Source organism: Muntiacus reevesi, chromosome 18 (assembly GCF_963930625.1).
Source record: "Muntiacus reevesi chromosome 18, mMunRee1.1, whole genome shotgun sequence".
Taxonomy (NCBI): domain Eukaryota; kingdom Metazoa; phylum Chordata; class Mammalia; order Artiodactyla; family Cervidae; genus Muntiacus; species Muntiacus reevesi.
In genome coordinates, this window is record NC_089266.1 from 29,419,135 (window position 1) to 29,445,314 (window position 26,180).

The 26,180-nt window shown below is 44.1% G+C and overlaps 1 protein-coding gene across 1 annotated transcript; it reads left to right on the forward strand.

The window, feature by feature from the left end:
• TEKT3 (tektin 3) lies at window positions 1-26,180 on the forward strand. The gene is made up of 7 exons (XM_065910665.1): window positions 1-579; window positions 4,675-4,758; window positions 10,276-10,346; window positions 14,396-14,539; window positions 16,146-16,368; window positions 18,468-18,622; window positions 25,460-26,180. Exons 1-7 carry the CDS (start codon window positions 1-3, stop codon window positions 25,674-25,676), a joined length of 1,473 nt encoding a protein of 490 aa, XP_065766737.1. The 3' UTR covers window positions 25,677-26,180.

A 26,180-nucleotide genomic window follows, 5' to 3' on the forward strand; every position in this document is an offset into this window, starting at 1 on the left:
ATGGAGCTTCTAGGTTCTACCTTAACGGCAACTTATGCCCACCCTAGACCAACACCAACCAACTTCCTACCAGCCATCAGTACCATGGCTTCAAGCTACAGGGATCGCTTTCCCCACTACAATTTGACCCATAGCCTGAGCCTGCCTTGGAGACCAAGCACATACTATAAAGCAGCGTCCAACTGGCCAACCTTGGATCCGTACTGCGCCAGATCTCAGAGGGTGTCCGAGAGCGCCATGCTACCATTTGTCTCCAACAGAACCACCCTCTTCACCAGGTATACACCTGACGATTGGTACAGGTCCAACCTAACCAACTTTCAAGAGTCCAACACTTCCCGACACAATTCAGAGAGACTAAGGGTAGACACATCTCGCTTGATTCAAGACAAATACCAGCAAACGAGAAAAACCCAGGCGGACTCCACCCAAAACTTGGGAGAACGAGTCAACGACATAGGGTTTTGGAAATCTGAAATCATTCATGAGTTGGATGCAATGATTGGAGAGACAAATGAACTAACTGACTTTAAGAAAAGATTGGAGAGGGCTTTGATGGAGACAGAAGCCCCTCTTCAGGTAAATATAAGGCTTTATTAAATGGATTATAACCCAGTCATTGAATTGTCAAGATCATTTATCTATTGCAGTATATTTCACTTAACCTGTAGGAGCCAAGCCCCTATCAATATATCTGTAACAAGTTTCATTGATGATAAAACCACTGCTATTTGTCACACATTTTTTCAGAACAGCCATTTAACTAGAAAGAATTTGGGAGTTCTCTGGTGGTCCAGTGGTTAGGACTCTGTGTTTTCACTGCTGAGGTCACTGGTAAAATCCATGGTTGGAGAACAAAGATCTCCTCTCGCAAGCACAGTGGCACAGCCAAAAAAAAAAAAAAAAAAAAAGAGAAAATTCTGCACACAGGATAATTAAAGCAACATTCTTCAGTTCAGTTACTCACTATGTCTGACTCTTTGTGATCCCATGGACTGCAGCACGCTAGGCTTCCCTGTCCATCACCAACTCCCAGAGCTTGCTCAAACACATGTCCATTGAGTCAGTGATGCCATCCAACCATCTCATCCTCTGTCATCCTCTTCTCCTCCTGCCTTCAATCTTTCCCAGCATCAGGGTCTTTTCCAGTGAGTCAGTTCTTTGCAACAGGTGCCCAAAGTATTGGAGTTTCAGATTCAGCATCAGTCCTTCCAATGAATATTAAGGGCTGATTTCCTTTAGGATGGACTGGTTTGATCTCTTTCCCATCCAAGGGACCCTCAAGAGTCTTCTCCAACACCACAGTTCCAAAACATCAATTCTTCAGTAATCAGCTTTCTTTATAGTCCTACTCTCATGTCCATACATTACTGTATCTCACATCCATCCATACATATATGTAGTCCAGCTCTCCCACCATACATGGTGGAGAGTTCTGACAGAACATGGTCCACTGGAGAAGGGAATGGCAAACCACTTCAGTATTCTTGCCATGAGAACCCCATGAACAGTATGAAAAAGCGACATTCTTAGGACACACAGTGTTTTATGGTGAAAATGCCATTTTCCCATCTCTTAAATAGGCTGCTTGGTCATTGCTGTCCCTGGTCTAATATAAACATTGTTTGAAAAGAAAAAGATAAGCTGTTCTTTTAGTCTATGTCAACGAAATGCCTTCTGAGTGCATGTGGTGATTCCACTTTGGGGCACAGTGAAATGATCAAATGAGACTTTCTTAGGAGATGGAATGAGTTTGATTAAATAGAGAAATGGGATGGAGGTTGAGCCAGCTGTGGTCTTAGAGGCAGCCTTTCATCTGGCTACTGGCCTCTGATTAGGTTTCTGAGTGGAGATCCAATTACAGTTAACCCTCTGAGTGTATGTTGCTCCCCTCCTTACCCTGACTGCATTCTGTCCACTACCATTGAAAGAAAACATTTTGTCTCTGAAGATGTGCAAATGACAAATTATTTGAGAAGTTGTATGTATGTGGATGGGCAAGGCTAACATAACACCATTTTACTCCATGTTTGTATAACTCATTTTCCAAGTGATAAGCATTTCCAGTAGGTCTTATTTTATGGCATCTGTAGTAGAAGAGATTAGAGTATTGAGGAGCTGGAAGTCTAGTGGGTTGGAGGGTTTGCTGGAGACCCCTCCCCCACACTGTAACTTCTCACTGTGCCTCCTCCTCACTGAACACAAGTGCACACAAATACACAGAACCACAGAAATCCTGAGAAAGGTCTATAGGACACTAATGAGATTGTTGTAAATGAACTTACCATGAGTTTTTTTTGGGGGGATCAGAAGTCCTTCCGTACTTTCTCTGAGCTCTGGATCATTTTGAGGATTTCTGGTCTGTTCTACATCCCTCCCACTCCCACTTTAATGAAGCCTTAAAATGATAGCCACTTACTTTTACTTAATTCCAGAGGAGATTAAATTTCTTCCCTTACCATTCCTTTCAGTGATGACTGCTTTCCATAAGATGGGTATAATTTAAATTTCTTTTCTGCAGTTGTTTTGGTCCAGACATCTTGTGTGTTTAAACATTTACAATCAGCACAGTAGCAGAAGACCCTAATTAAAATGAGAATTAGTCACATGAACAGATATATCTCAAAAGAGGATATACAGATGGCCCACTGTATGTAAGAAAAAATATTAAAACTCAATGATAAACTTGCAAGCTGAAACAAATGCAAGCTAAGGCATGAAGTGAAACTTTGGCTCATTCAAATGTGCAAAAATGAAAACTGATAATGTATAGGGTCAGCAAAAATGCAGAAGACAGATACTCCACATATTGCTAGTAGACTATGGATGAGTAGAAACTTGCTGGGAAAAGATGGAGCCGGTGGCCAGAGGGTGCCACGAGGAACGTGTGCTGCCCTGAGCCTGCAGGAGGGACAGTGAGATGCCCAGCATCCCACCCGCACAGCTGGAATCGGGGGGACTGGAGCTGACCTGCCACGGAGATTGGCCCCAGGCCTGCCTGCAGGGCCCTCTCAGCATCAGGACGAGACACAAAGGATTTTCATGTGCCCAGTGGCAGCCTTTCAAGTCTGTCTCCTTGAGAGGGGGCCCATTCGTGTCTGAAGGGGCATTTGGGAGTTACCTTCATCAATGGCTGTGCCCAGAGGGACAGTGACTTCACCCCCTGCCCTGGGGTAGAAGTTCTGGCACCCTGGGTAGGATGAGGGGCAATGACACATCTACCTATAATGCTCGTCTATCTCCTAGGCCTGACCCCTTGGGGTACCTCCACCCCAGGATCACCTGACTCAGGCTCCCCCCTTGCTCCTGTGCAGACTCTATACCCCATGGCCAAACATGCCATGCAGCTGTTTCCTTCCTTTGCTGGGAACTCAGGGCTCTGCTCAAATGTCCCCTCTTAAGGAAAGCCTTCCCTGGGCTCCAGGGCACCCAGTGTTCCTCCACCAGGGCCTGTTAGATCACATTTCCACCTGTGGCTGAAGCCCTCGTTAGACCAGGAGCCCATGAAAGCAGCAAACATTTCGTTTTTGGCAGTGCTCAGCACGGCATACTTTTAAAAATCCAAAGAAACATATAAAGCTAGAAGTATTACCAGCATAAACATGAAGGGGATGTTAATCAAGGGTCTGCCTGATCTCTCAGAGGATGCTTCTCCTGGTATTAAAAAAGCACATACTATGTAAAAAAAAAAAAAAAGAAACTTGCTGGAAAGCAGTTTTGTAATACACATTAAAAACACAATTTCAAAAAAAAAAAAAGAATTTCCTTCAACTCATTAATTCATCTTCTAGTAAGTGTACATTGTACTATTAAAAAATTAGAGATTCACTCCAAGATTTTGCTCAATGACATTATATCCAGATTATGATGTACATACTATTATATTTTATGCTCTAAAAATTTTTAACATTATACAGTCATCCCACATCATGAAATACTCTTTGAAAAATAGTATTTTAACACATAATGTTCTTTCATACATAATTTAGTTGTTGGCTACCTAAGCTGTTTTCTATTGGAGTCGTTAACATACTTTGTCTCAAAGACTATTTCAGGTCTACTATTTAATATCAATCCTAAAATGTAAAATTATGAGGGCATTATAACTTCTGTTTTGTTAAAAGCAAATACAATGGTGATAAGAGTATGAATAACATTTTCAACTTCTCTCTTTTTTTCTATTTAATGACTGAGGTGTACTATTTTTATAATTAGGAAAGCAATAAATGGTACTTAATAATCACCTGGATTTTTGGCTTCACAAATGTTTTGGTGTCTTTAAATAATCACTTGTTTATTCCTCTCACTTCTCAGTAGAAAATATTTAGAAATAATATCTTGAAGACTATGATTTGGGTTATTGAACTATTCTCTAGAAGGAATTGATGCCACATAATTTTCTCAGATGATCTGTGGGGATTAGGTAGGACACCATCTGTTTCATTTTATCAACTTTCCAAATCAGTAGTTTTTCAAACTCTTTACCTTTTCACTAGCAGTAGGGATTCATTTAGTTGTCACAGTGAGTTTCTTGTTTGGTTTTCAACAAAATGGCTAGAAAAGTTGGTATTGGGAGTATTTATTGACTTGTCTTAGAAACAGGTTTATTAGAAGTGCTAGTCACTGATTTTAGTCAGTTTGTATTAGTGTTTCCCATTATTTCTGTGTCTGTAGGTAGCCCGAGAATGTCTATTTCATCGAGAGAAGAGAATGGGAATTGATCTAGTTCATGATGAAGTGGAAAAAGAGCTGCTGACGGTAAATATGGGGCAAATCCTTCAATAACAAACTCACTTGCAAATGTGCATTTACCATTTAACGTATAGAAACAAAAATAATGTTTCATAAAGACACTTATAAGTAAGGAGCTATAGTATCAGATATTTATAGCATTTAGAAAAAAATACATTTAATTTTTAAAATTGAAATGTAGTTGATTTACAACAGGCTTCCCTGATAACTCAGTTGGTAAAGGATCCACCTGCAATGCAGAGGACCCCGGTTCAATTCCTGGGTTGGGAAGATCCACTGGAGAAAGGATAGGCTATCTACTCCAGTATTCTTGGGCTTCCCTTGTGGCTCAGCTGGTAAAGAATCTGCCTGCAATGCAGGAGGCCTGGGTTCAGTGTCTGGGTTGGGAAGATGCCCTGGAGGAGGGAAAGGCTACCCACTCCAGTATTTCTGGCCTGGACTATAATTCCATGGACTATATAGTCCCTGGGGTCGCGAAGAGTCAGACACGACTGAGCAATTTTCACTTTGTTAGCCTCTGGTGTATAGCAGAGTGATTCATATATGAGTGAGTGTGTGTGTGTGTGTGTGTGTGTGTGTGTATAAAATATACATATGTATGTATATGTTTTCATGTTCTTTTCTATTATGATTTTTTTTATAAGATATTGAATTTAGTTCCCTGTGCTATACAGTAGGAGTATGTTATTTTTTTATAAAGATATATTTTTGGGGGGTTTATAAAAGTAATAGATATTTCCTGAGGGAATTTGAAAAATGCAATAAATATAAAAATAGATAAAGAAGATAAAAAAAGAAAAGATAAAAATCACTCAAAGTTCACTTAGGAATGACTATTCATTTTAGAGTGTTTTGGTCTTCTTTGTAATCATGCTTGGGTAGACGTCACCCAATCTGAAGACACACAAACATGTCTTCAAGATTAGAATTATACTATATCTATGAATTTGAACGTACTTTTTTTGATGGGATACATGCTCAGTGGTGTTTATTCTTAAATGTAGATTTGGAAAGGTAGTGCTACTTTTTAAGACAATATTTTAGAGCATTTTTAGGTTCACAGCCAAACAGAGGGGAAGGTACAGAGATTTCCAAGTGGCTCTTGCCCTCATACAGGCATGGTATTAATAACTGTATGTATTTCTGATTATTTCCTTAGAATACATTTTTGAAAATGTAATTGATTTGTCAGAGGGTACATGCATTTGTAGAGCTTTTGACATGCAGCGAAATTGCCATCCAGAAGCTTATAGTTATATCTGATGCGTGGTGCTGGTCCTCCCATTGGGCTCTCTTCCACCTCCCACCAACTGAAGATGATTTTGTTCTCCATTCTCTGATCTTACCTCCTAGGCTCTCTCTCACAAGGTCTCTGCCATTCCTGAAAGGTTTCAGGTCTTATGTACCTGGTACCCCGTTTCTGTTTTTCAGCTTGCATACTCTATTAAGCATTCATTCTGCATCCCCAAGTGCCAAACATATGTCCGTTGGTAACTCATTTTTTCATTCACATTCATGAAGCCTGAAAGTGAACTGTTCTTGGGCCCTGATGCCTTCTGCCTTCCCTTCCTATTGAGGGACCTGTTACTGGTTCTACAACTCTGTCCCAGGAGGATTCTGCTCTGAGACAGTATTGAATAGAACCTTGATGCCAGCATGGAAAGAATGTCTGACTGGGTTCTTACCACCAGTAGCAAGACATGCCTCCCCTATCTGGGATTTTCGCCTCTAAATAGGTTGGGGGACTACAGCCCCCTCACAACTGACCGGGTGATGGGTCAACTTCAAGTGATGGAGGAACAAATACTGAGAATGCAGATCTCTAAGGAAATACCTTCTGCATCCCAAACTCAAGGATACATGAAAATTTGAGAGTATCATCATTACAAAACACTGTATATAGAAACCCTGGTAGTCCAGTGGTTAAGACTCCACACTTACACTGCATGGGGCATGGGTTTGATTCCTGACTGGGGAACTAAGATTCCACAAAACAAAACCCCCAACAACAACAAAAAACCAAAACCAAACCAAAACAAAAACAACCCCACAAAGAAATGGAGTCTACTCCTATAGGTGATATTTGCCATCATCCAGATTCCACAATTGGACTTACAGTTTGATTTTTAAAGTTTGATTTTAGTAACCTCTTCCGTGATAGCTCAGTTGGTAAAGAATCCACCTGCAATGCAGGAGACCCCTGTTTGATTCCTGGGTTGGGAGAATCCACTGGAGAAGAGTAGGCTATCCACTTAAGTATTCTTGGGCTTCCCTTGTGACTCAGCTGATAAAGAATCTGCCTGCAGTGTGGGAGACCTGGGTTCGATCCCTGGGTTGGGAAGGTCCCCTGGAGAAGGGAAAGGCTACCCACTCCAGTATCCTGGCCTGGAGAATTCCATAGACTGTGTAGTCCGCGGGGTCGCAAAAAGTCGGACATGACTGAGCAACTTTCACTTTCACTCTGTTAAGAGTGTGTTAGATGACCCACTTTCCCCAAACTTAAAAAGGTTCAGTTAACATGGATACATAGAACGACACTCCGCTAGAAGCAGGGTCTGGGTTTTAACAGTGAGGTCCCAGAAATGACTGTATGTCCACAGTTCAGGGTGTAGCCGAGTCAGCACACAGCCACACGTGTGGTCAGCATTCAGGGTTCTTGTGACCTGGCTGAAGTCCCTCAGCTGAGAATAGGGCGGAGCCCACATTGTACGTGAGGATCAAGTTCTGAGTCACGCTCTATGACCCATGTCATGTTGTATAAGGTCCACGCCTTATTGAGAGCTTTTCACCTGCAAGGCATGTAATTATCTACCCTGCAGCCTAGAAAGGTAAGTGTTATCTCCCTTAGTTTATAATCTGCCTTTGGTCCCAGCATCTGCAAAGCCAGTCTTGAAGCTGGGCTATCTGATGCCAAAGAATGTCTTTAACCATTATCCCACCCAAGACCCAGGAGTGTGAGGCGACAAGGCGGGGTTTCGCTTGAGGTGAGGGGAAGCCAAAGGCTGTGAAGTCTCTGTTCTTTCCCCCAACCCCTCTCCCCATCCCAAGATTATATAGCTCCCGAGAGGAGAACCGTAACAAGATGCCTCACAAAGGTTTCACCTGCTCAAAGAGTAGGATTCATTCAAGATTCTTCAAATGCCTGGATGCGACTCCTTGTTCTCTTTCCATCTTAAGCCATGACATATTTACTCTGATCACTGAGACTCTGAGAAATGCAGAGCAGTCACCGTGACCCTTTTATTCATGGGGTTTATTGATCCTCCCCAAGTTCAGGATCCAGAGGGAGTGGGCCCACTTGCCAGGCTCCTAGTGTGCTGTTCTTGGGTTTCCTGCTGTGATCTCTGTTTGCTTCCCTGGGTGTCGGGCGGTAGCTATTGATCTGATTACACTTGGGCTCTTTTCACACTTCTGCCCTCTTGTCTGTGTCCATCATCTTCTGTAAACGTTCTTTTCATGGGTGGTTGAGGGGATAAGGCGTTTGACTTGCATTTGCTTCCATTGGGAGCATTTCCTGGAGGTCCATGGATGAGTACGAATTCGTAGGTGTTAGCGTTGGGGAACAGGTTCCAAAAGTCTTTGGTTTCAGGCATTCCCTATCCCCATGAAGCCTTCTACCTCCAACCATGACATTCACCATATGACATTATTTAAATTCAGATGTAAAAACTACCGCTGAAGGATCCTATAGCAAGTGTTTCATTAAATGTAGTTTTTTTCCATTTGAAGTTCCAGGAATTCCCTCTGTGTGCATCGTGTACACATAGCGTAAAAGCTTACTGAGAATTTGGGTTTTAAGTGGTGTTTTCTAAGCAGTATTCCATGGATCCTTTGTCAACACCTCTGTGTACACACACACACCAAGCCAGAGAGAAAGATGAAGACTGAATAGTACTAAAAATCAAAGACATGCACAGCCTACGATGGGAACATGTGAGAAATCCTTGCTGCCTGTAAGAGCAGGGCAACTTGGTCACATGTGGTGGGAATTTAGCTTTTCATTTACTCCAATCATTCAGAGTATTGGAGGATCAGGCAGGAGGCTCATCACTGAAATAAGCTCTAGGCATAATATTTTTATGTTCACCAATTAAGCAATGAAAGAATAAGAAGATTATATGGTTGAGTAATAATTAACATTGAAGAGAAGACACTTAAATCAAATTAATGAAAGCAGAAACCCAAAGGGGGAACTTTTAAGAGTTTAACACCATAGAAATCATAAATGTCTGTATCAAAAAACACCACACACAAAATACAAATGCAAGGACCAAACTGGTAAAAAAAATATTTTATGACACATGTTGTACTTATGACATATAATGGGAAAAGATTGAATTCTAAATATAAGAATATTTATAAATAAGAAAAACATAGCAGAAAAGGTTTACAAGCACATGAACAGGTGGTTCACAAAAGAAGAAAGTCAAATCATGAACAAATACATAGTGATAATATAAAAATGCAAATCTGGACAAGTGTGCTTTTATGTGGGGGGCTTGTCACGTTGGCAAAGATTGAGAGCATTCATAGTGTCCACTGGGTGTGCGAGGAAAGGAAATTCACCTTCATTTATTGTTAGATTAATAATTGGGGATAACTTTTCTGAAGGGCAACTTGGCTGCACTTGTCAAATCCTTGAAAAAAGGCATCCCTTTTTTCTAAATATTTTTGAGGTTGTTCATTGCAGTATTGTTTTATATCACAGGAGAGTGTTCAGGGGTTCATTATTCAATAGGCTGGTATGATCATTTTTCACTTGAAAAAGTGGCAACAGTGCTTATGTGCACTTCTTAAATGTCTTCTTGGTGCTATTTAGGGTTCTGATATGTGAATATGAAGTTCAAAGGGAAGTAAATATTGAAACAGTCTCTGCTACAACATATGTCAACAGTGTATACATTCTAGCAGCATCAAAGTACCACGTGTGTGGCCAAGCAGATGGTGTGGATAGTGCAGCTTTTTATACCAGTATAGGAGCTGGGCTGAGGGCAGAGGCTGGCCGAGGGGAGGACTGGCCTCCCAGGGTGGAGGTTGGGCTCTATCTGGAACATAAAACTGGGTCATTTGAAAGTCACATGCACTTCCAGAGAGAACTGCCTTTTAGGCTATCCTTTTCCCTCCCAAATTTGCTTTTCTTGGAAGAGTACTTGGTATAGAAGAAGCCATGCATTCAATTTAGCCTTGTGCATCACCAGAATTTGATTAATTGATCCATTGATTTAATTAGATTCCAGCAATAAAAGATAAAGAAAACTCCTAAAATTTTACCCCTGTCCCAGCTTGTTTCATAATATAGTTTCCCAATAACCCTGTAAAGGGTGAATTTCAGTCTACTACTGAGACAGCAATGTCATAGGGGCATATAGATAAATAAGGGGGTATCAAATTATTTTCTTATTTTATGTCACAATTCTCTCAGTAACAAAGTTTTCCTTCATTGATGTTTTGTTACATTGTTGACTTTGAACATTATGTTCAATAATCAAAACATTAATGTTCCTTTTTTTTTCAATTGAGTAGGAAGTTGATATTATTCTGTGTTGTCAAGAAAGGATGAAGCTGTATTTGGACAAGGCCATTGCCCAACTGGCGTAAGAACTTTATCTTCTCTATACAATTAAAAATCTTTCATGAAGCTGTACTTCCATGCCTCCCAATCAGATTTCTATTAGCTTATTATGTAAGGATTTCTTATACATGGACACACATCCATATGCACTTATATGTTTTTATTTACAGGTTAAGATGAATATTTGGGATATTTACTTTACATTTTTATTTTAAGAAATATTTTTTTGCAATGGTTTGGAAAGGATTTTTGTCCTAACTTGAAGTATGACCGAAGTTTCTTTTAACTCAAAAGATTTCATTTTTTGATAAGAGATTGACTTGTACACGTTCAGATCAACAGCTGGAAAAGCAATGAATTGTGACACTTTTATATTTACCCCTGGAGAAGGCACTGACTACCCACTCAAGTATTCTTGCCTGGAGAATTCCATGGACGGAGGAGCCTGGCAGGCTATAGTCCGTGGGGTCGCACAGAGTCAGACCCGACTGAGAGCTACTTTCACTTTCACTTTTATATTTACTCTCTGCTCCTCCTCAAAAACAGCCTTTTCTGGTTTCCTGGCAACCCTGGTACATGGTCCTTGGTGCTGTGATGACATCATTGCATTCACTACATCCATGGCATTGCAATCATTTACCCATCCTCTCTAACCAAATACAAATTCTTCTTCTCTTGGCAATAGTAGAGAGTTCAGTTCAGTTCAATTCAGTTGCTCAGTCGTGTCCAACTCTTTGCAAGTGCATGGACTGTAGCCCACCAGGCTCCTCTGTCCAACGCTATAGTAGATAGTAGGTACTTAATATTTATAGTGGAGACTGAGGGCAAAGAATGATAGTCAAAGGAGTGTTTGAAGCCATGATAACAACTGTCAGCATAGAAACAGTACTGGCTGAAAGGACTAGAAAGATCAACATGCATTTGATGATGGCCATGGAAAGAATTAGGGTGGAATATGTCACACAAAGGGAACGATCTTTCTGCCTGTATTGATGTTGTCAGCAGTAGTGTGTGATGTAGGCAAGGGAACAGGTGCTCTGAAAGTGGTGGTTTTTCTCGGTCTGCTGACCTTCAGGATGGATGCTGTGAAGGTCAGTCAGGTTCAGATAGCTAAGGTGTCTTTCAAACTGTGATTGAAAGGGCTTAATTCAGAAATAGGTAAGGACTGGTTGTGGATGGCCGACTGCCCATGGCTTGGTTAAGTAAGTGGATGTAAGACACAGCAGCTGTGATATTAATTTCTGGTTTCTGCTCCTTGGAAATTGCAGAATCAGTTGAGTGTGGTTCCAATGATTGTTCTGTTTTTTTCTGGTCCAGTTCCTAATCTTCATTTTTTTCCCCATAATCTAAAATCTGCTGCTCATCTTCCATATCCTCTGCTCTTTAATACACAGTGGGCAAAATGCCCACCTAATTTCCTGGGATGGTTTCTCCATCCAGGAGATGGGGGCTGGGATCCCTAACATGGTTACTGGACTTGGTCTAGTAGAGGCAATGGGAGAGGGGTTTCAACTCTACTTGTCTTGGGAGGAATGATGAAGAAGAAACAACAAGACCAGTGAGGATCTCAGCTGAGGATGGAGTCTCATTAGAAAGCAACATGGCAGCATAGATCTCTCCCGTCTCGGGCGCTAAGGTGGTGGATGGAGAGAAGACCTTCCTAAGGCAGTTCTGAAGTCAGGTCAGAGAAGGTCAAGGGTGTCAGCCCAAGAGAGGAAGCCTGGGGAGCATCTTGGTCCCAGACCACAGATGAGGAAGGTCTTCGAGTCCCAGAGATTCAACCCAGTAGCCTCTGGCGAGAGACTGGACTCGAGAAGCAGCAGGAAGGCAGCCCCCTCCTCTCTCTTCCTGTGTACACGGATGCACTGACTTAGAACTCACAAAATGCAGACGACCTGCACACCGCTACCCTCGTTTCTACTTTACAAACCACAAAATTAAGAGCTCTGACAGGTCCGGTGAAGTACCCAAAGGCACAGGCCAAGTTAGAAATCAGCTGGTTCAGTCCCATGCAGGTTTTCCTGGGTGGCTTTTCTGTGCTGAGACCAGAATTCAGAAATGACTAGGATTATCCAGTTCTTTTCTTCTTTCGGGGCTCTCTGTATGTGATTTATGCAATTGCCTCCTCAATTTTTACTCTAGCCCAGAACTTTCTCCCCAGTTCCAACAACCCACTTCGTATCTCCACTTGGATGTTTAATAGACACTCAGATATTAAGCAAGACCTTCTGTGTTCTTCCCCCCCCACCCCTCAATTTCGCCCACCTCCACTGATGGCTTCCTGCTATTCCAGTGACTCAACATCAACTTTTATTTTTATTTTTTTTCACCGATGTCTGATCTCTTAGGAGAGTCCCCTGGTTTTATCTTTAAAGCATCTCCAGAATCTAAGCCTTTCTCACCTCCTTCACTGCCGCCCTGTTGGTCTAAGCCACCACTGTTTCCCACCTGGGTAACTGCACGTGTCTGCTAATGGGACCTCTCTGTCCCCTGAAGTCTATTGTCAATCCCACATCAGAATGATCCTTTAAGAACGTAAGTCAGTGGTCTCTCGTTCCACCTAAGAGGAAAAGCTGGCTCCCTCCAATGGCCAGTAAGGCTTCATCTGGTCTGGTTCTCCCTCTGCAAGTCTTGGGTCAAGCACCACCTCCTCTAGGAGTCCTACCCTGACTATCCTGTTTAAAATCATCACTCACATCCCTGGCCCCCCTTTCCTGCTTTGTTTTTTGAATTGTTCCGCTAACAAGCCACAGAATTTGCCTACTCCTTATGGGGACTGCCTGTTGCCTTGCAGTAGGATGTATGCTTCTCTAGGGAGGAGACCTTTGCTTTGTCCATTTTGCTTCCTGGGTGCTGAGTAGGCACTGTGTGATTATAGCATCTCAGAGCTCACCAAGGGCTTATCCTTCCCAGGAGGGCGGCCGCTGGAGCATGAGCTTGGGTACCGAAATTCCTGATCTCTTTCTGCACACTGGCTCCTGCCAGGGAGGTTCATTTTGACTCTTGGTTTCTATCTCCTGGCAAACCTGTCAGACCTGGGGTGACCACAAACTGAGGTCATTTACAGATGGAAGGAGGCTGACTCTGAATTCCTAATAACTTTACAGGGGATTGCTCTCCAGGGATAGAAGAGAAAGGGGTTAGGATGTAGAAGAGGAAAAGGCAGAAGGAAAGGGAAGCACAGATGTGGACAGATTGCTGCAAACCAGTGTCCTGTCTGGGCGGTTTGTGTGTTAGGAAGATGGGGGCCAACCTGAGGGGCTGCAGATATGCAGTTCTGTGTGTCCTCACATCTTCTGCCCATAGCAGGGGCAGTGTGGACAGAGTTCTCACCACTCATGTGTATGGACATCTCCAGGGGAAGCTCCTTGATTTTAATTAGAGGATAATTGCTTCACAATGTTGTGTTGGTTTCTGCCATACAGTAATGTGAGTCAGCCATAGGTATACATGTGTCCCCCCCATTCCCACTCTCTAGGTTGTCACAGAGCTCCCGGTACTCTACAGTAGTTTCCCACTAGCTCTCTATTTTACGTACGGTAATGAATGATTTGGTGCTACTCTCTCAATTCATCCTACCCTCTCTCCTCCTCTTGCTGTGTCCACAAGTCTGTTCTGTACGTCTGTGTCTCTATTCCTGCCCTGCAAATAAGTTCATCAGTACCATTTTTTCTAGATTCCATATATATGCCTTAATATGCAATATTTGTTTTTCTGTCTCTGACTTAGTTCACTCTGTATAACAGACTTTGGGTTCATCCACCTCAGTTCAACTGACTCGAATTCATTCCTTTTCATGGAGTAATATTCCACCACATACATGTACCACAACTTTATCCATTCATATGTTGATGGATGTCTAGGTTGCAGGGGAAGCTCCTTTTAATGGAGAAGTTGGACATTGTGTGAAGGAGCAGACTTTCATGGGAGGTCATGGGAGGGAGTGGGTGTGGGGATGGGGGTGGGGATGGGGGTAGGGGTAGGGGTGGTTCCCCACCCAGAAGGGCAGTCACGCTTCCTTGTGTGATATTGTTTCCTAAGCCTGAAGCTCTGGCTCTTTCTGCCTTTTAGAGCCAACAGAGCCACCCAGCACGAGCTGGAGAAGGACCTGAGTGACAAGCAGTCGGCTTACAGGATCGATGATAAATGCCACCATCTGCGAAACACGTCGGATGGCGTCAGCTACTTCCGTGGAGTGGAGAGGGTGGATGCCACGTAAGTAGGCACAGGCTGCCTGTGATTTCCATGCCACTGAATTCATTCTCTCTGCTTTCCAAGGGATGCAGCATACAGGTAAGTTGGAAGTCATGGGAGGACACAGAAAGGTAAGACTCACCTGCTGTGGATGGGTCCTCAGTAAGCTCACCTTCTGTGGCCACTTGTATCCTGTGATCTTTTGTAAAAGAATTATTTGTTGTTTATAATCCTAACTATGAAAATAGCACCTGCTTGAGGCAGAAAACCTAGAAAACACAATTAGGCATAAGGAAAATACAGTGTTACCCGCATATTAGATGCCCTGAATGGGGGGTGGGGTGATAGGAGTACAAGCTGAAAAACAGTTGAACGTAGAATAATTTATTTCCACTCTTTGTTAGACCTGCCCTGTCCATGGTTTCTTTGCTAGGCCCCTGGATGCGATCTGGGATGGATGGTCTTTTCTCTATGAGAGGACCTGTCTCTCTGCATCTTGATAACCCTGTGTTACCTTTCTTTGTGTGTGTGCTCACTCAGTTCTATCTGACTCTTGCGACCCCATGGACTGTAGCCTGCCAGGCACCTCTGTCCATGGAATTCTCCAGGCAAGAATACTGGAGTGGGTTGCCATACTCTCCTTCAGAGGATCTTCCTGATCCATGGATCGAACCTGGGTCTCCTGCATTGCAGGCAGATTCTTTACTGTCTGAGTCATCAGGAAGAGATTTTAAAAACTCTCATCCTAAGTAAAAGATTTGTAACTGGGTGTGATGCAGTTAGACTTACTATGGTGGGCATTTTGCAGTATATCCATAAATCAAATCATTATGTTGCACATTGGAAACTGATGTAATGTTACATGTCAATTAGAAGTGGAATTTCTGGGTTATGACATTTGAGAGATTCAGTTCACACTGCTCTCCATCAGGCCTGTAGCAATTCAACATTCCTACCTGCAGGACAGGGCTTCCCTGGTGGCTTAGACGGTAAAGAATGCCTGCCACTGCAGGAGATGCAGGATCAACCGCCGAGTCGGGCAGATCCCCTGGAGGAGGAAATGGCAAACCCACTCCAGTATTCTTGCCTGGGAAATCCCAAGGACAGAGGATCCTGGCGGGCTACAGTCCATGGGGTTGCAAAGAGTCTGACACATCAGAACGACTAACACATATACCTGCAGGATATGAGCAAATCTGTTTCTAAACATGCTCATTGGAAAATAATTGTTCTCTTAGCTCTTTGCTGTTCTGACAAAGGGTTCAGCAGTACTTCTTTGATTAGTCCTGAGGTTGAATAGTTTTTCATAATGTTTATGGGGCTGGTGAGACACCTTTCTAATGAATGGACATAATCACACCCTCCAGCAATCCTTTCTCCCCCTACATTGGTAGTGAACTTAATATATGCTGTGGTTTTCCAGAGTAAGCAGTGAAACAAGGAGCAATTAAGACAGGTTTAAAAGACGCTTTGCTCTGATGTTTACACTTCATGCAATAAAACCAGAATCAAGCGATTTGGTTTTTTCTTTTTTCTTTTCCTTTCGCCGGATGGACGGTTGCCTGCAGACCGTCTAGGCTGATTCATCATTGTTTCCGTTGTCTGGATCTGTTTCCTTTCTCTTCAGGGTCTCAGTGCCCGAGTCCTGGGCCAAATTTACCGACGACAACATTCTTCGCTCCCAGAGTGAGCGAGCCGCCTCTGCGAAACTGAGAGATGATATCCAAAACCTTCTGGTGGTGACGGCCAACGAGATGTGGAATCAGTTCAACAAGGTGAACTTGGCTTTCACCAACCGCATCGCTGAAACCGCGGATGCTAAAAATAAGATTCAGACTCACCTGGCAAAGGTAAGCCTGGCAGTGGGGGTGGGCCCGTGGCTGACCTGGAGAGATAGGGCAGGGGCCCTGGGACCCCAGATCTCCACCATAAGGTACACAACTTCCCAGCCATACAGACTAAAGAAAATGAGAACCAGTGGGAAGCGCACCATTTACGTTAGCCAGGTAGCCAGGTGTCAGCATGAAACTGGAATCCACTGGTTTCGGGAACACAAAGAATGCACTATATCATGAAAGGCTCCTAGTATTTAACAGTTACAAAAGTATTATTATTAAAGTTTAGTGAATCACTGTATGTGACTAGCAAGTGAATTTATTATTAGAACATATGGCAGGGACGTTTTCTGTTAAATTATTTCAGCCCCCTTTTTTCCTGGAATATAAAACCAAACACAGGAAACTATTAGGTGGTTCAAGATGTTTCTGATATTGAACTTTTTAAAGTGCTTTTGTTTTGTAAGGAGAATAAAATGAAGGATTTAGGCAGAATTTGTGGGTTTCAAGATAAACAAGGAGCTCTTGTATTACTTAGTATCGGGCTTGGAGCTCTTATTATTTCTGTGGATTATGCTGCATATAGCTTTCTGTTTCTCTTTTTAAGAACCTTACACTGTTGGCTGTGTTTCTCTAAGGAGGTACTATTTGATTGAGGGCGCAATTCTTCCCAGGCTGCAAGAATTTATCTTCCCTTCTCACGGTGAATTCTTTGGGTCACAAACATTTGGGCCAGACAGTTTCTACTTCGGTGAAGGGCAGAGAGATGGATGAAAGGTAGTTTTTGTTCCAGGAAGTTTATGTTTGTAGAGAAGGTGTGTGTAACTTGAAAAGCTCACACACAGTTAAAAACAATAGAAAATTACAAGTTGTGGTTGCCAAATAGCCAATAAAGAAACTGTTTTCGGGGTTTGGAGGAAGAAGCGAACATTCAGGTGGGGCAGCATCATGAACAAAACCTCAAGAGGTGGCGGATCAGGGGTTGAGTCAGGTCTGTAAAGAGCCTGGTCTGGCTGGCACGGACAGTGTGTGTCCTGAAAGAGAAGCTTGGAAAACTAGGTGGAACTAGACCGTGGATCTCATTGATGGGAAGGGTTACGATCCCCTAGGCATCTAAAGGGGAGTGAGAGGTCATCTAAAGGCAGGGTCCCCTGGCCAGTGAAAGGCCATCTAAAGACGTTTTAGAAGGTGACATGATGGAGTCCCTTTGTTCAACAAATTTTTATTTACCACTGTATTAAGTTTGCTCAGGCTGCCATAACAAAGCACTCAGACAGGGCGGCTTAAACAACCGACATTTATTTTCTCACAGTCCTGGAGGCTGAAGTCTGAGGTCAAGTTATCTGTAGGGTTGGTTTCTTCTAAGTCCTCTCTCCTAGACTTGTAGATGGTCACCCCCTCTCAGCATCATCACGTGGTCTCCCCTGCATGCACGTCTGTCTCAGTTGCTTCTTTTTATAAGGACACCAGTCGGACTAGATCAGGACCAGCCCTAATGATCTTATTTTAACTTCATTACCTCTTCAACGGCTTCCCAGGTGGGGAGGGAGTCAGGTTTAGGTAACTGGAGCGACCTTTTCCAAGGCAAAACAAATATAAATTCGGGCTTACCAGACCGCCAGCGCTCCTCCCTTGCATGGAGACACCCCAAAGCTTGACCTTGGCTTGCTTCAAGGCAAATCTTCCACTGGCAGGAAAGCCTCTTTGAGGTTAGTGAGAAGAGACAGGAGGAAGATAAAGACTTACGGGCACACAAATTTGGGAGGGAAGTGGGTGCCCTCAAAGTTCCTGGCCCCCCTTTCCTCTGGGGCACGTACAGATGTGCACTAGTCAATGTCTAACAGCCGGTGATCTGGGGAAAGGAGGACAGCGAGCTCGGGTTTGCAGCATTTGCCCATTTCTGTGGTGTCAGTGCTCACATGCCTCATCTGGAGGATGCTCTCTGGAGGGTGTGAGCAGGTGCCGTACCCCCCAGATGGTGCTGGAAGGAGGAGGCCCCCAGAGAACCCCTGTTCCCAGCAGAGGAGGAGTCTGGGTCCCAGATGCACAGGGTGGGAAGCAGGTTGTTGGTGGCTCGGCACCAAAGTCTCAGGCATTTGCTTCTCCTGGTACAGACCTTGCAGGAGATTTTCCAGACAGAGATGACTATAGAATCCATCAAGAAGGCCATCGTGGAGAAGTCTGCCTTCCTGAAGGTGGCTCAGACCCGTCTGGACGAGCGGACCAGGAGACCCAATATAGAACTGTGCAGAGACATGGCTCAGCTGCGGTGAGTGGGTGGTGAGAGGTGGGGAGGACCAGGCTGGGGTCATGGTGATGGGGGGGCGCCTCCTGGGTCTGCTTGGGCTCCTCTGGGGAAGCCCCCAGCCTGCCTGAAGCTCTGAGCTCCTTTCAAAGGCGTGTCCGCCAGCTCGGGAATATGGGGGACCCTAGTGATGGTCTCGGTGCTGGAGCTGTTTTGTTGTCATTGTTGTTCAGTCACTAAATTGTGTCCGACTTTCTGTGACCCTGTGAACTGCAGCATGGCAGGCATCCCTGTCCCTTACCATCTCCTGGAGGTTTCAAGTTCATGTCCATTGAATTGGTGATGCTATCCAACCAGCTCGTTCTCTGCCACCCTCTTCTCCTTTTGCCTTCAATCTTTCCCAACAACAGGATATTTTCCAATGAGTTGGCTGTTTACATCAGGTGGCCAAAGTGTTGGAGATTCAGCTTCAGTATCGATCCTTCCAATGAGTATTCAGGGTTGATTTCCCTTAGGATTGACTGATTTGATCTCCTTGCAGTCCAAGGGACTCTCAAGAGTCCTCTCCAGCACCACAATTCAAAAGCATCAATTCTTCAGTGTCTAGCCTTCTTTATGGTCCAACTCTTATATCCATACATGACTACTTGAAAGACCATAGCTTTGACAGGAGCCTTCTTTAAAGTGTCAGTAATGGCATTAGTATTTGCAGCTTAGGATGATAAGTTCTTGAAGTATAGAAGATGGTGATGGATGCACAAGATTGTGAAGGTACTAATGCCATGAACTTGAGAGCTGAGATGGTAAATTCTGTGTTATGTATATTTTACCACGGTTAGAGAAAAAAGGAAATGACATCAACACTACATACAAGAAAAGTGTTAACAAACATGTAGCCTCCTTCAGCGGGTGGAGGAGGTGCTGGGTTCCTTTACACTTCCCTGGAATCTCCAGGGTTACCAGATTCCTGTCTTGGAAGCAGCTCAGAGGTTGGCCGCTGTGAGCTTCTCAGTCCCCCTGACTCATCAGAAAAAGGACTTTGGGCACCAGCTCCCCAGACCCTATTTGTCTGTTCCCACCGCTGCTCTCTTTCACCTCTTTGGGTAGCTAATACCTGCTGTGGTCCTTCAGAGCATCCTTGCTGCTGCTAAGTCACTTCAGTTCTGTCCGACTCTGTGCGACCCCATAGATGGCAGCCCACCAGGCTCTCCCATCCCTGGGATTCTCCAGGCAAGAACACTGGAGTGGGTTGCCAATTCCTTCTCCAATGCATGAAAGTGAAAAGTGAAAGTCAAGTCGCTTAGTTGTGTCCGACTCTCCGCGACCCCGTGGACTGCAGCCTACCAGGCTCCTCCACCCATGGGATTTTCCAGGCAAAAGTACTGGAGTGGGGTGCCATTGCCTTCTCAGAGCATCCTTAGGATTCCCTAAGCCCCAACAGCTCAGCTCAGCTCATTTCAGTTTGTTCTTGTTCTCAGTAGAAATTGAAAGCAGCTGGTCTTCATCAAGCATCTCCCACGTGTGCTCAGTGGGAGGGAGCTGACTCCACACTGCATCTGCTGGACACTAGGTGTATTTTATTCTTATCATTTTAACCTGGAAGATTCCTTTTAGATGGCCTCGTGTGGACTTGGCCACCCTCACCCCCATTCTGGCTTCATTTCCAATTTCTCAGTACCAGCCTGTCTGCCTCTTTCTGGATTTCATCATGGCTCTGCTTAGGTCTTGAAACAATTTGTGTAGAAGCGAGTCAAATTTATAGCAACTGGAGGAGCGATGGGGCAGCACTTGAACTTGCGCAAAGGGAAGAGGCCACTGGCCTTGTCGTCTGCCTTCTCCACGATAGAGTTCCCTTCTATCCAGGGATGAAAGGACTCTGAGCTCTTACCCAGGGAATAAGCAGGGGGGTGAGGCTGTGTGTTTCCCGGAGGGAAGGAAAGGGGGAGCATCTTTTTGTTGTTGTTGTTTATTTTTTAATTGAAGGATAATTGCTTTATAGAATTTTGTTGTTTTCTGTCAAACATCAATGTGAATCAGCCATAGGTATATGTATGTCCAATAAGGGGGGTCTTTGTGAAGCCAGAAATGATGAAGATGATAAAGGTGGTGATGCTGACAATCACCATGAAAGTATTAGTTTCCCAGTCAAGTCTGACTCTTTGCAACCCCCTGGACTGTAGCCCACCAGGCTCCTCTGTCCATGGAATTCTCCAGACAAGAATACTTGGGTGAGTCACCATTTCTTTCTCCAGGGGATCTTCCTGACTCAGGGATTGAACCCGGGTCTCCTGCATTGCAGGCAGGTACTATATTGTCTGAGCCACCAGGGAAGCCTGACAATCACCAGAGCCATTGTCAATTATTGATCTTATTCTGTGCTGGGCGCTGTCCTGCATACTTTACCTCCTGCATGATCTTCACTTTATAAATAAGGAAACTGAGGCAGACGTGGGCTGAGGGACGTCTCCTGGCTGGCACCTGCTGGGAGGATAGTTAGAATCCTTGTCTGTCTGCTGCTGAGCTCCATTTAGCCAAGTTGGCGATTTGCTTCTGCTTCTCTTTCATTGGGGGGGACCCCTGGCACCACCCGTCCTGGGACTGAGCTCCTCTGGCTTCTGGATGCGCTGTGGGATGGCGTAGCTGAGCACAGGCTACATCTGGCTCTCGGAGAAGAAGATGAACCTGAGGGTCACAGAGGAAGCATCACTGCAGAGCCCCCTCCACGAGTGTTGTCTATGTTGGATGCTGAGAGACGGGCTCTAGACCACATGCCACTGGCTTTCATCTCCCGCAGCAGCTGCGTTTCTCTCAGTGGAGCTGTCGTCTGGCTATCCCTTGGAGGAGGCCACCCACCCAGGCCACCTTTCTCCAAGTGGGCTCCACAGAACCCCTACTCACACAAAGCCCATCTCAGAGGATAAATGGGCTCTACTCCGGAGGCAGCCAGTCGGAAGTGTCTGTTTATTACAGGAACCTGGTAGTGAGTGGGGTCACACCCATTTGGCCAGTTAGATTAGATCATGAATTGTGGTTTTATGCAAATATTATTAGGAAAAGCTGAGCTGCAGTTTCATGCTCCGACAATTTCTGCAAAGTCATCGAAAGTAGAGGCGGGGAGAGAGAAATTGTCCAGGCTGCCATCAGACCAGCACAGGGTTGCTTTCTGGAAGGGTTTTGGGTCATGGTCAAATTTGACTTTGCAGTTATCAGACAATGAGGTGTTTACAGCCACTTCTAAGATGCTGAATGCGTTTTCCTCTTTTCTCCCCCTTCCCGGCTGAACAGAATTTGCTTTTTTTTTTTTTCTTTACTTCCTGGCGACCCTGCTGTGTGTCTGTTTCCTCTGCTCCTTTACCAACTTCAGGACAAAACCAGCTTTTGTTTCCATAAAGATTTCTTGTTAAAATGTCGTTGCCAAAAATATGGTCCCAGAGGAACAACTGTGGAAATGAGGATGGTTATTGAGGGAGGGGATTATTTTTCTTTTTCAATCGAGCATTCTGAAAGCAGCCTTTGGCTGTCTGGATGAGGAAAACATAAGAACCCTGAACTCAGGGGAGTGGGGACAGAGAAGAAGTGCTGTTTTCATTTCAAGACTTTGCTTTGCATTTGAAGTTTTTCTAAATGGGTCCTTTCAAGAGCAATTCTAAACATTCTTGGCATCCTTGGTGGCAGGCCAGACCAGGCTCTGCTGTACTTCATCTTGATTTTTTTTTTTTAAACGATGGTAGTTTTATTTGTATTTGAATGCAAACTGTTTTTCAGTTCTGTGATTTCCCCCAGAAGGAGTGGTTCCAGCGGAATGGCTCTGTGCAGTCTGCCAAAAAAATAAGGAAACTGAGAGGGGAACGTGGCCTTGAAAGAGGAGGAAAAATGTATTTGTAATGGTGCAAGTTGAGGGAGGCGTAATACCTCTGCACTGCCTTCACACAGCAATAGGAAAACAAGGATGCATTCTAAGTATCTTTTTAAGAAATTGTATTCCTTTTAAGAAATTGATATTTTAATGTGTCTTTCTTCAGAAGATCTCTCACAGATAAATTTCCCGCTAGACTAACATATTTGGCTTGGAGGAGTAAAGACTCATATAATCCTGCTCCGTCCCTACCTTCGGGTTCAGGGTTTCTTTTGAAGCAGTGAAAACAGCTCGGTGAAGGATGCGAGACGAGAAGCAGGCCAGTGTGATTATAAACAGCGAGCCCTCGTAAATCCTACCCCAACCCTATCCAACAGTCTCTCTGAAGACCTGTTTCTTTGCTAGTGGTATTGTAAACCCTGGGATCTTCAAAAAAGAAACTTAACTTTTAAAATCCAACTTGACCTTGACAGCAGCAACAAAAATATGCTTTTAGCTCTGTTCTCAGATGCTGCATTTACTGATTTTAGACCAAAGGAAACTTTGGCACAAAAGTTTAATTCCTCCCCTCCCCCATTGCAACATAAGAAAACAGGTCAGGTTCTGAGATGAAGTCACGGTGTGGGTGTGCACAGGCTTGTCGTTGCTTGCATGAGCATTTTGGGGGTGCTTTGCAGTGCCCCCCAACCTGGGGCTGGGGGCTTAATGTTTTCAACCAATATTAAATTATATTCTAAGTCTCTTTCCCCATGTGCATGCATGCTCAGTCACTTCAGTCGTGTCCAACTCTTTGGGACCCCATGGACTGTAGCCCGACAGGCTCCTCTGTCCATAGGTTTCTAGACAAGGGTTGCCATGCCCTCCTCCAGGGAATCTTCCTGACCCAGGGATAGAACCCATGTCTCCTGCATTGCAAGCTGATTCTTTACCCACTGAGCCACCAGGGAATCCCAAGGCAAGAACAAATTCTTTTATAAAAGGTATGGCTGTGTAGTACCCCATCATCCAGCTATGGTGTCTGTTATCATCAGACATTGATGTTATTTCCTCTTGTTCTCACATAATATTATTCAACACAAGTTAACACAATGAAGAAATCATTCCTTTATCCTTCCATGTCAAACTCTTCACTTTGTTCAAATTCATGAGCAGGAGAGAGTGCAGAGGCCAACTTCCCTGCTCTCTGCTTCTGGGTGCTGAGCGGGTCGGGCAGGAAATGGGACCCAGTTCTTTATTATGGTTGTCAAGGCCCCTGATTTCCTTCCATCTTCCTGGATGACCATGCTGTGTATAAACATGGATGTGTGCCCGTAGGGAGGGCAGTTCATCAGTCCCTGGGGTTTAGTTTCTTCAACTGTAAAACAAGGAAGCTTGGCTTGATGACCTCTCACATTTATTTTTCAGTTGCAAAGTTCTGTGGAGCTATAAGATGGCCTTGGTATAATGATTTAAACATGGCCTAAATATTTTTCTATGATCATGAGATCATATTCTAGCTCCAGGGATGTCCCCATCCCTATTTGTTCACTGTCGCTCTTCTCTTTAGATTATGGTACATTTTAGTTAATTTCATGCACTCCAGTCTCCTGATAAATGAACCTCCAAATAAGGAAAACTTTAGCTTTCAATTGCTGGTCAAAATTTGATGAATTTGGAGTTGGTGTTTTCACTGGCTTCCCAGGTGGCTCAGTGGTAAAGAAAACGTCTGCCAATTCAGGAGACACAGGAGACGTGGGTTTGATCCCAGGGTTGGGAAGATCCCCTGGAGGAGGAAATGGCAACCCACTCCAGTATTTTGCCTGAAAAATTCCATGGACAGAGGAGCCTGGTGGGCTACAGTTCATGGAGTCACAGAGTCAGACACAACTGAGAGACTGAGCATGCATGTATATATACACATAAACTAATGCAGTCAATAGATTAATTATCATCATTATTGTCATTTTGTAACCTGTTTCATATGCTTTCTCTTGATTGACCATGTGGTCATATCCTTTGGGTATTATTGGCCAGATCAGACTGTAAAGGAGTCCTTGCTTCATTGTTGTTTGGGAGGAGAAAAGGTTTCTAAATATAAACACAATAGAAGACATCACAAAGAAAAAGAAAGACAGCTTACTAAAAATTGAAATCTTACTTTTAACAAAAATATCATAAGCTAATTAAAAGTCAAAAACAAGTTAGGGAAAACATTTGCCCAATTGTTTTTGCAGAATTGCAAATGCCCAGTAGACATTGAGGAAAGATTCACTGATAAAGAAATGAAAATGAAAACAATATGGATTACAATAATTTGAGAGGGAGATGCTAGATTTCTTTTTTTTTTAATTCAAAATCATGCCTTTTTTCCTTTCTGTCTTAAGGAAAAATGTGTCATCTTTTTCATCAGCACACAATCAGAACTGCAACTTGTTTCGTGGCTCATGTAGCTGATTTCATGCGTTGTCATTTTCATGTTCTCTTAGGTTTTTGACATTTCCATGTTTACTCTGGAACTCTGGGGCATTGGTGGGGGGAGGGGCATCATATTTGGAGAAGTATCCCATTAACTAACCCCTCCCCCATAGTTAACAGATTGGGCTGAATTCTAGCCACTGAATACAATCGAGTGTCCCCCTCTTCCTAACTATGCAAACCATTTTTAATGATAACGTCAATGTATGACAATGAAACTGTTTCAGTTTCCCCAGATCTTTATTATTTAAAAGAAAATCAAATGTTTAAAAGTTGGCCTTTTAAAAAAAAATACGGCTTTCAATATGTGTGTGTGTATGACCAATGTGAGCATGAAAACTCGCTGGTGTGCCCCAGCCTTTTGGATTCTGGTTATGGACCACAGGGGCGCTCCTGGTCTCAAGCAACTGCGCGCCGATACTGTCCCTATCGATATGAAGTAGTTCTGAGGTTGGGGTGACCGGCGGGAATGCGGGAAGCACAGGCGCCCCCGGTGGAGCAGTGACCAGCCTGACCTCTACTAGCCTAATGGGCACCTCTTCCCCATGCAGGCTGGTGAACGAGGTGTACGAGGTGGACGACACCATCCAGACCCTGCAGCAGCGCCTGAGGGACGCGGAGGACACACTGCAGTCGCTGGCCCACACCAAGGCCACGCTGGAGCATGATCTGGCGGTCAAGGCCAACTCTCTATACATCGACCAGGACAAGTGCATGAGCATGCGCAGAAGCTTCCCCAGCACCCTGCGCCTGGTGGGCTTCTGCTAGGGGCTCTCCCCGGACCAGACGTGGCGCTCTCGGGACCAGGCGGGACCAGGCGGGACCAGGGCGCTGTGCCTGCACTTATGCAAGGGATGATCTGTTCACTTATTAAAGGATCGTGTTTATAGACACATACTGGGGTCCTGTCTTGGAGAACCCTTTCTTTGCATCCAAACCTTCATTCTCTATGATTTAACTAGGCTTCTGGGCTAGAGAAATACAATGTAACAGGCTAGGTAAGAACATTTATTTGTATTATTCCTGTTATTCTGTGTAATATGAATGGGCTGGAAAGGAGAAGTGTATTTCCTCTGAGGCCGTGGGGACAGAGATCGTGTCCTGGCAGGTGGGTTTTGAGAGGAGAGAGATTTCTGGGAAGGTGGTTGTCTGGGCCCTTCAAGCAAAATGGAAGCTGGAAAAAGTGCATCTGGACAATAGTAAGGAGACAGTTTGGCTGTGATTCCTAATGGAGGGTGTGTATGAAGAAATAGGATGGGTGAGATGCCTGGA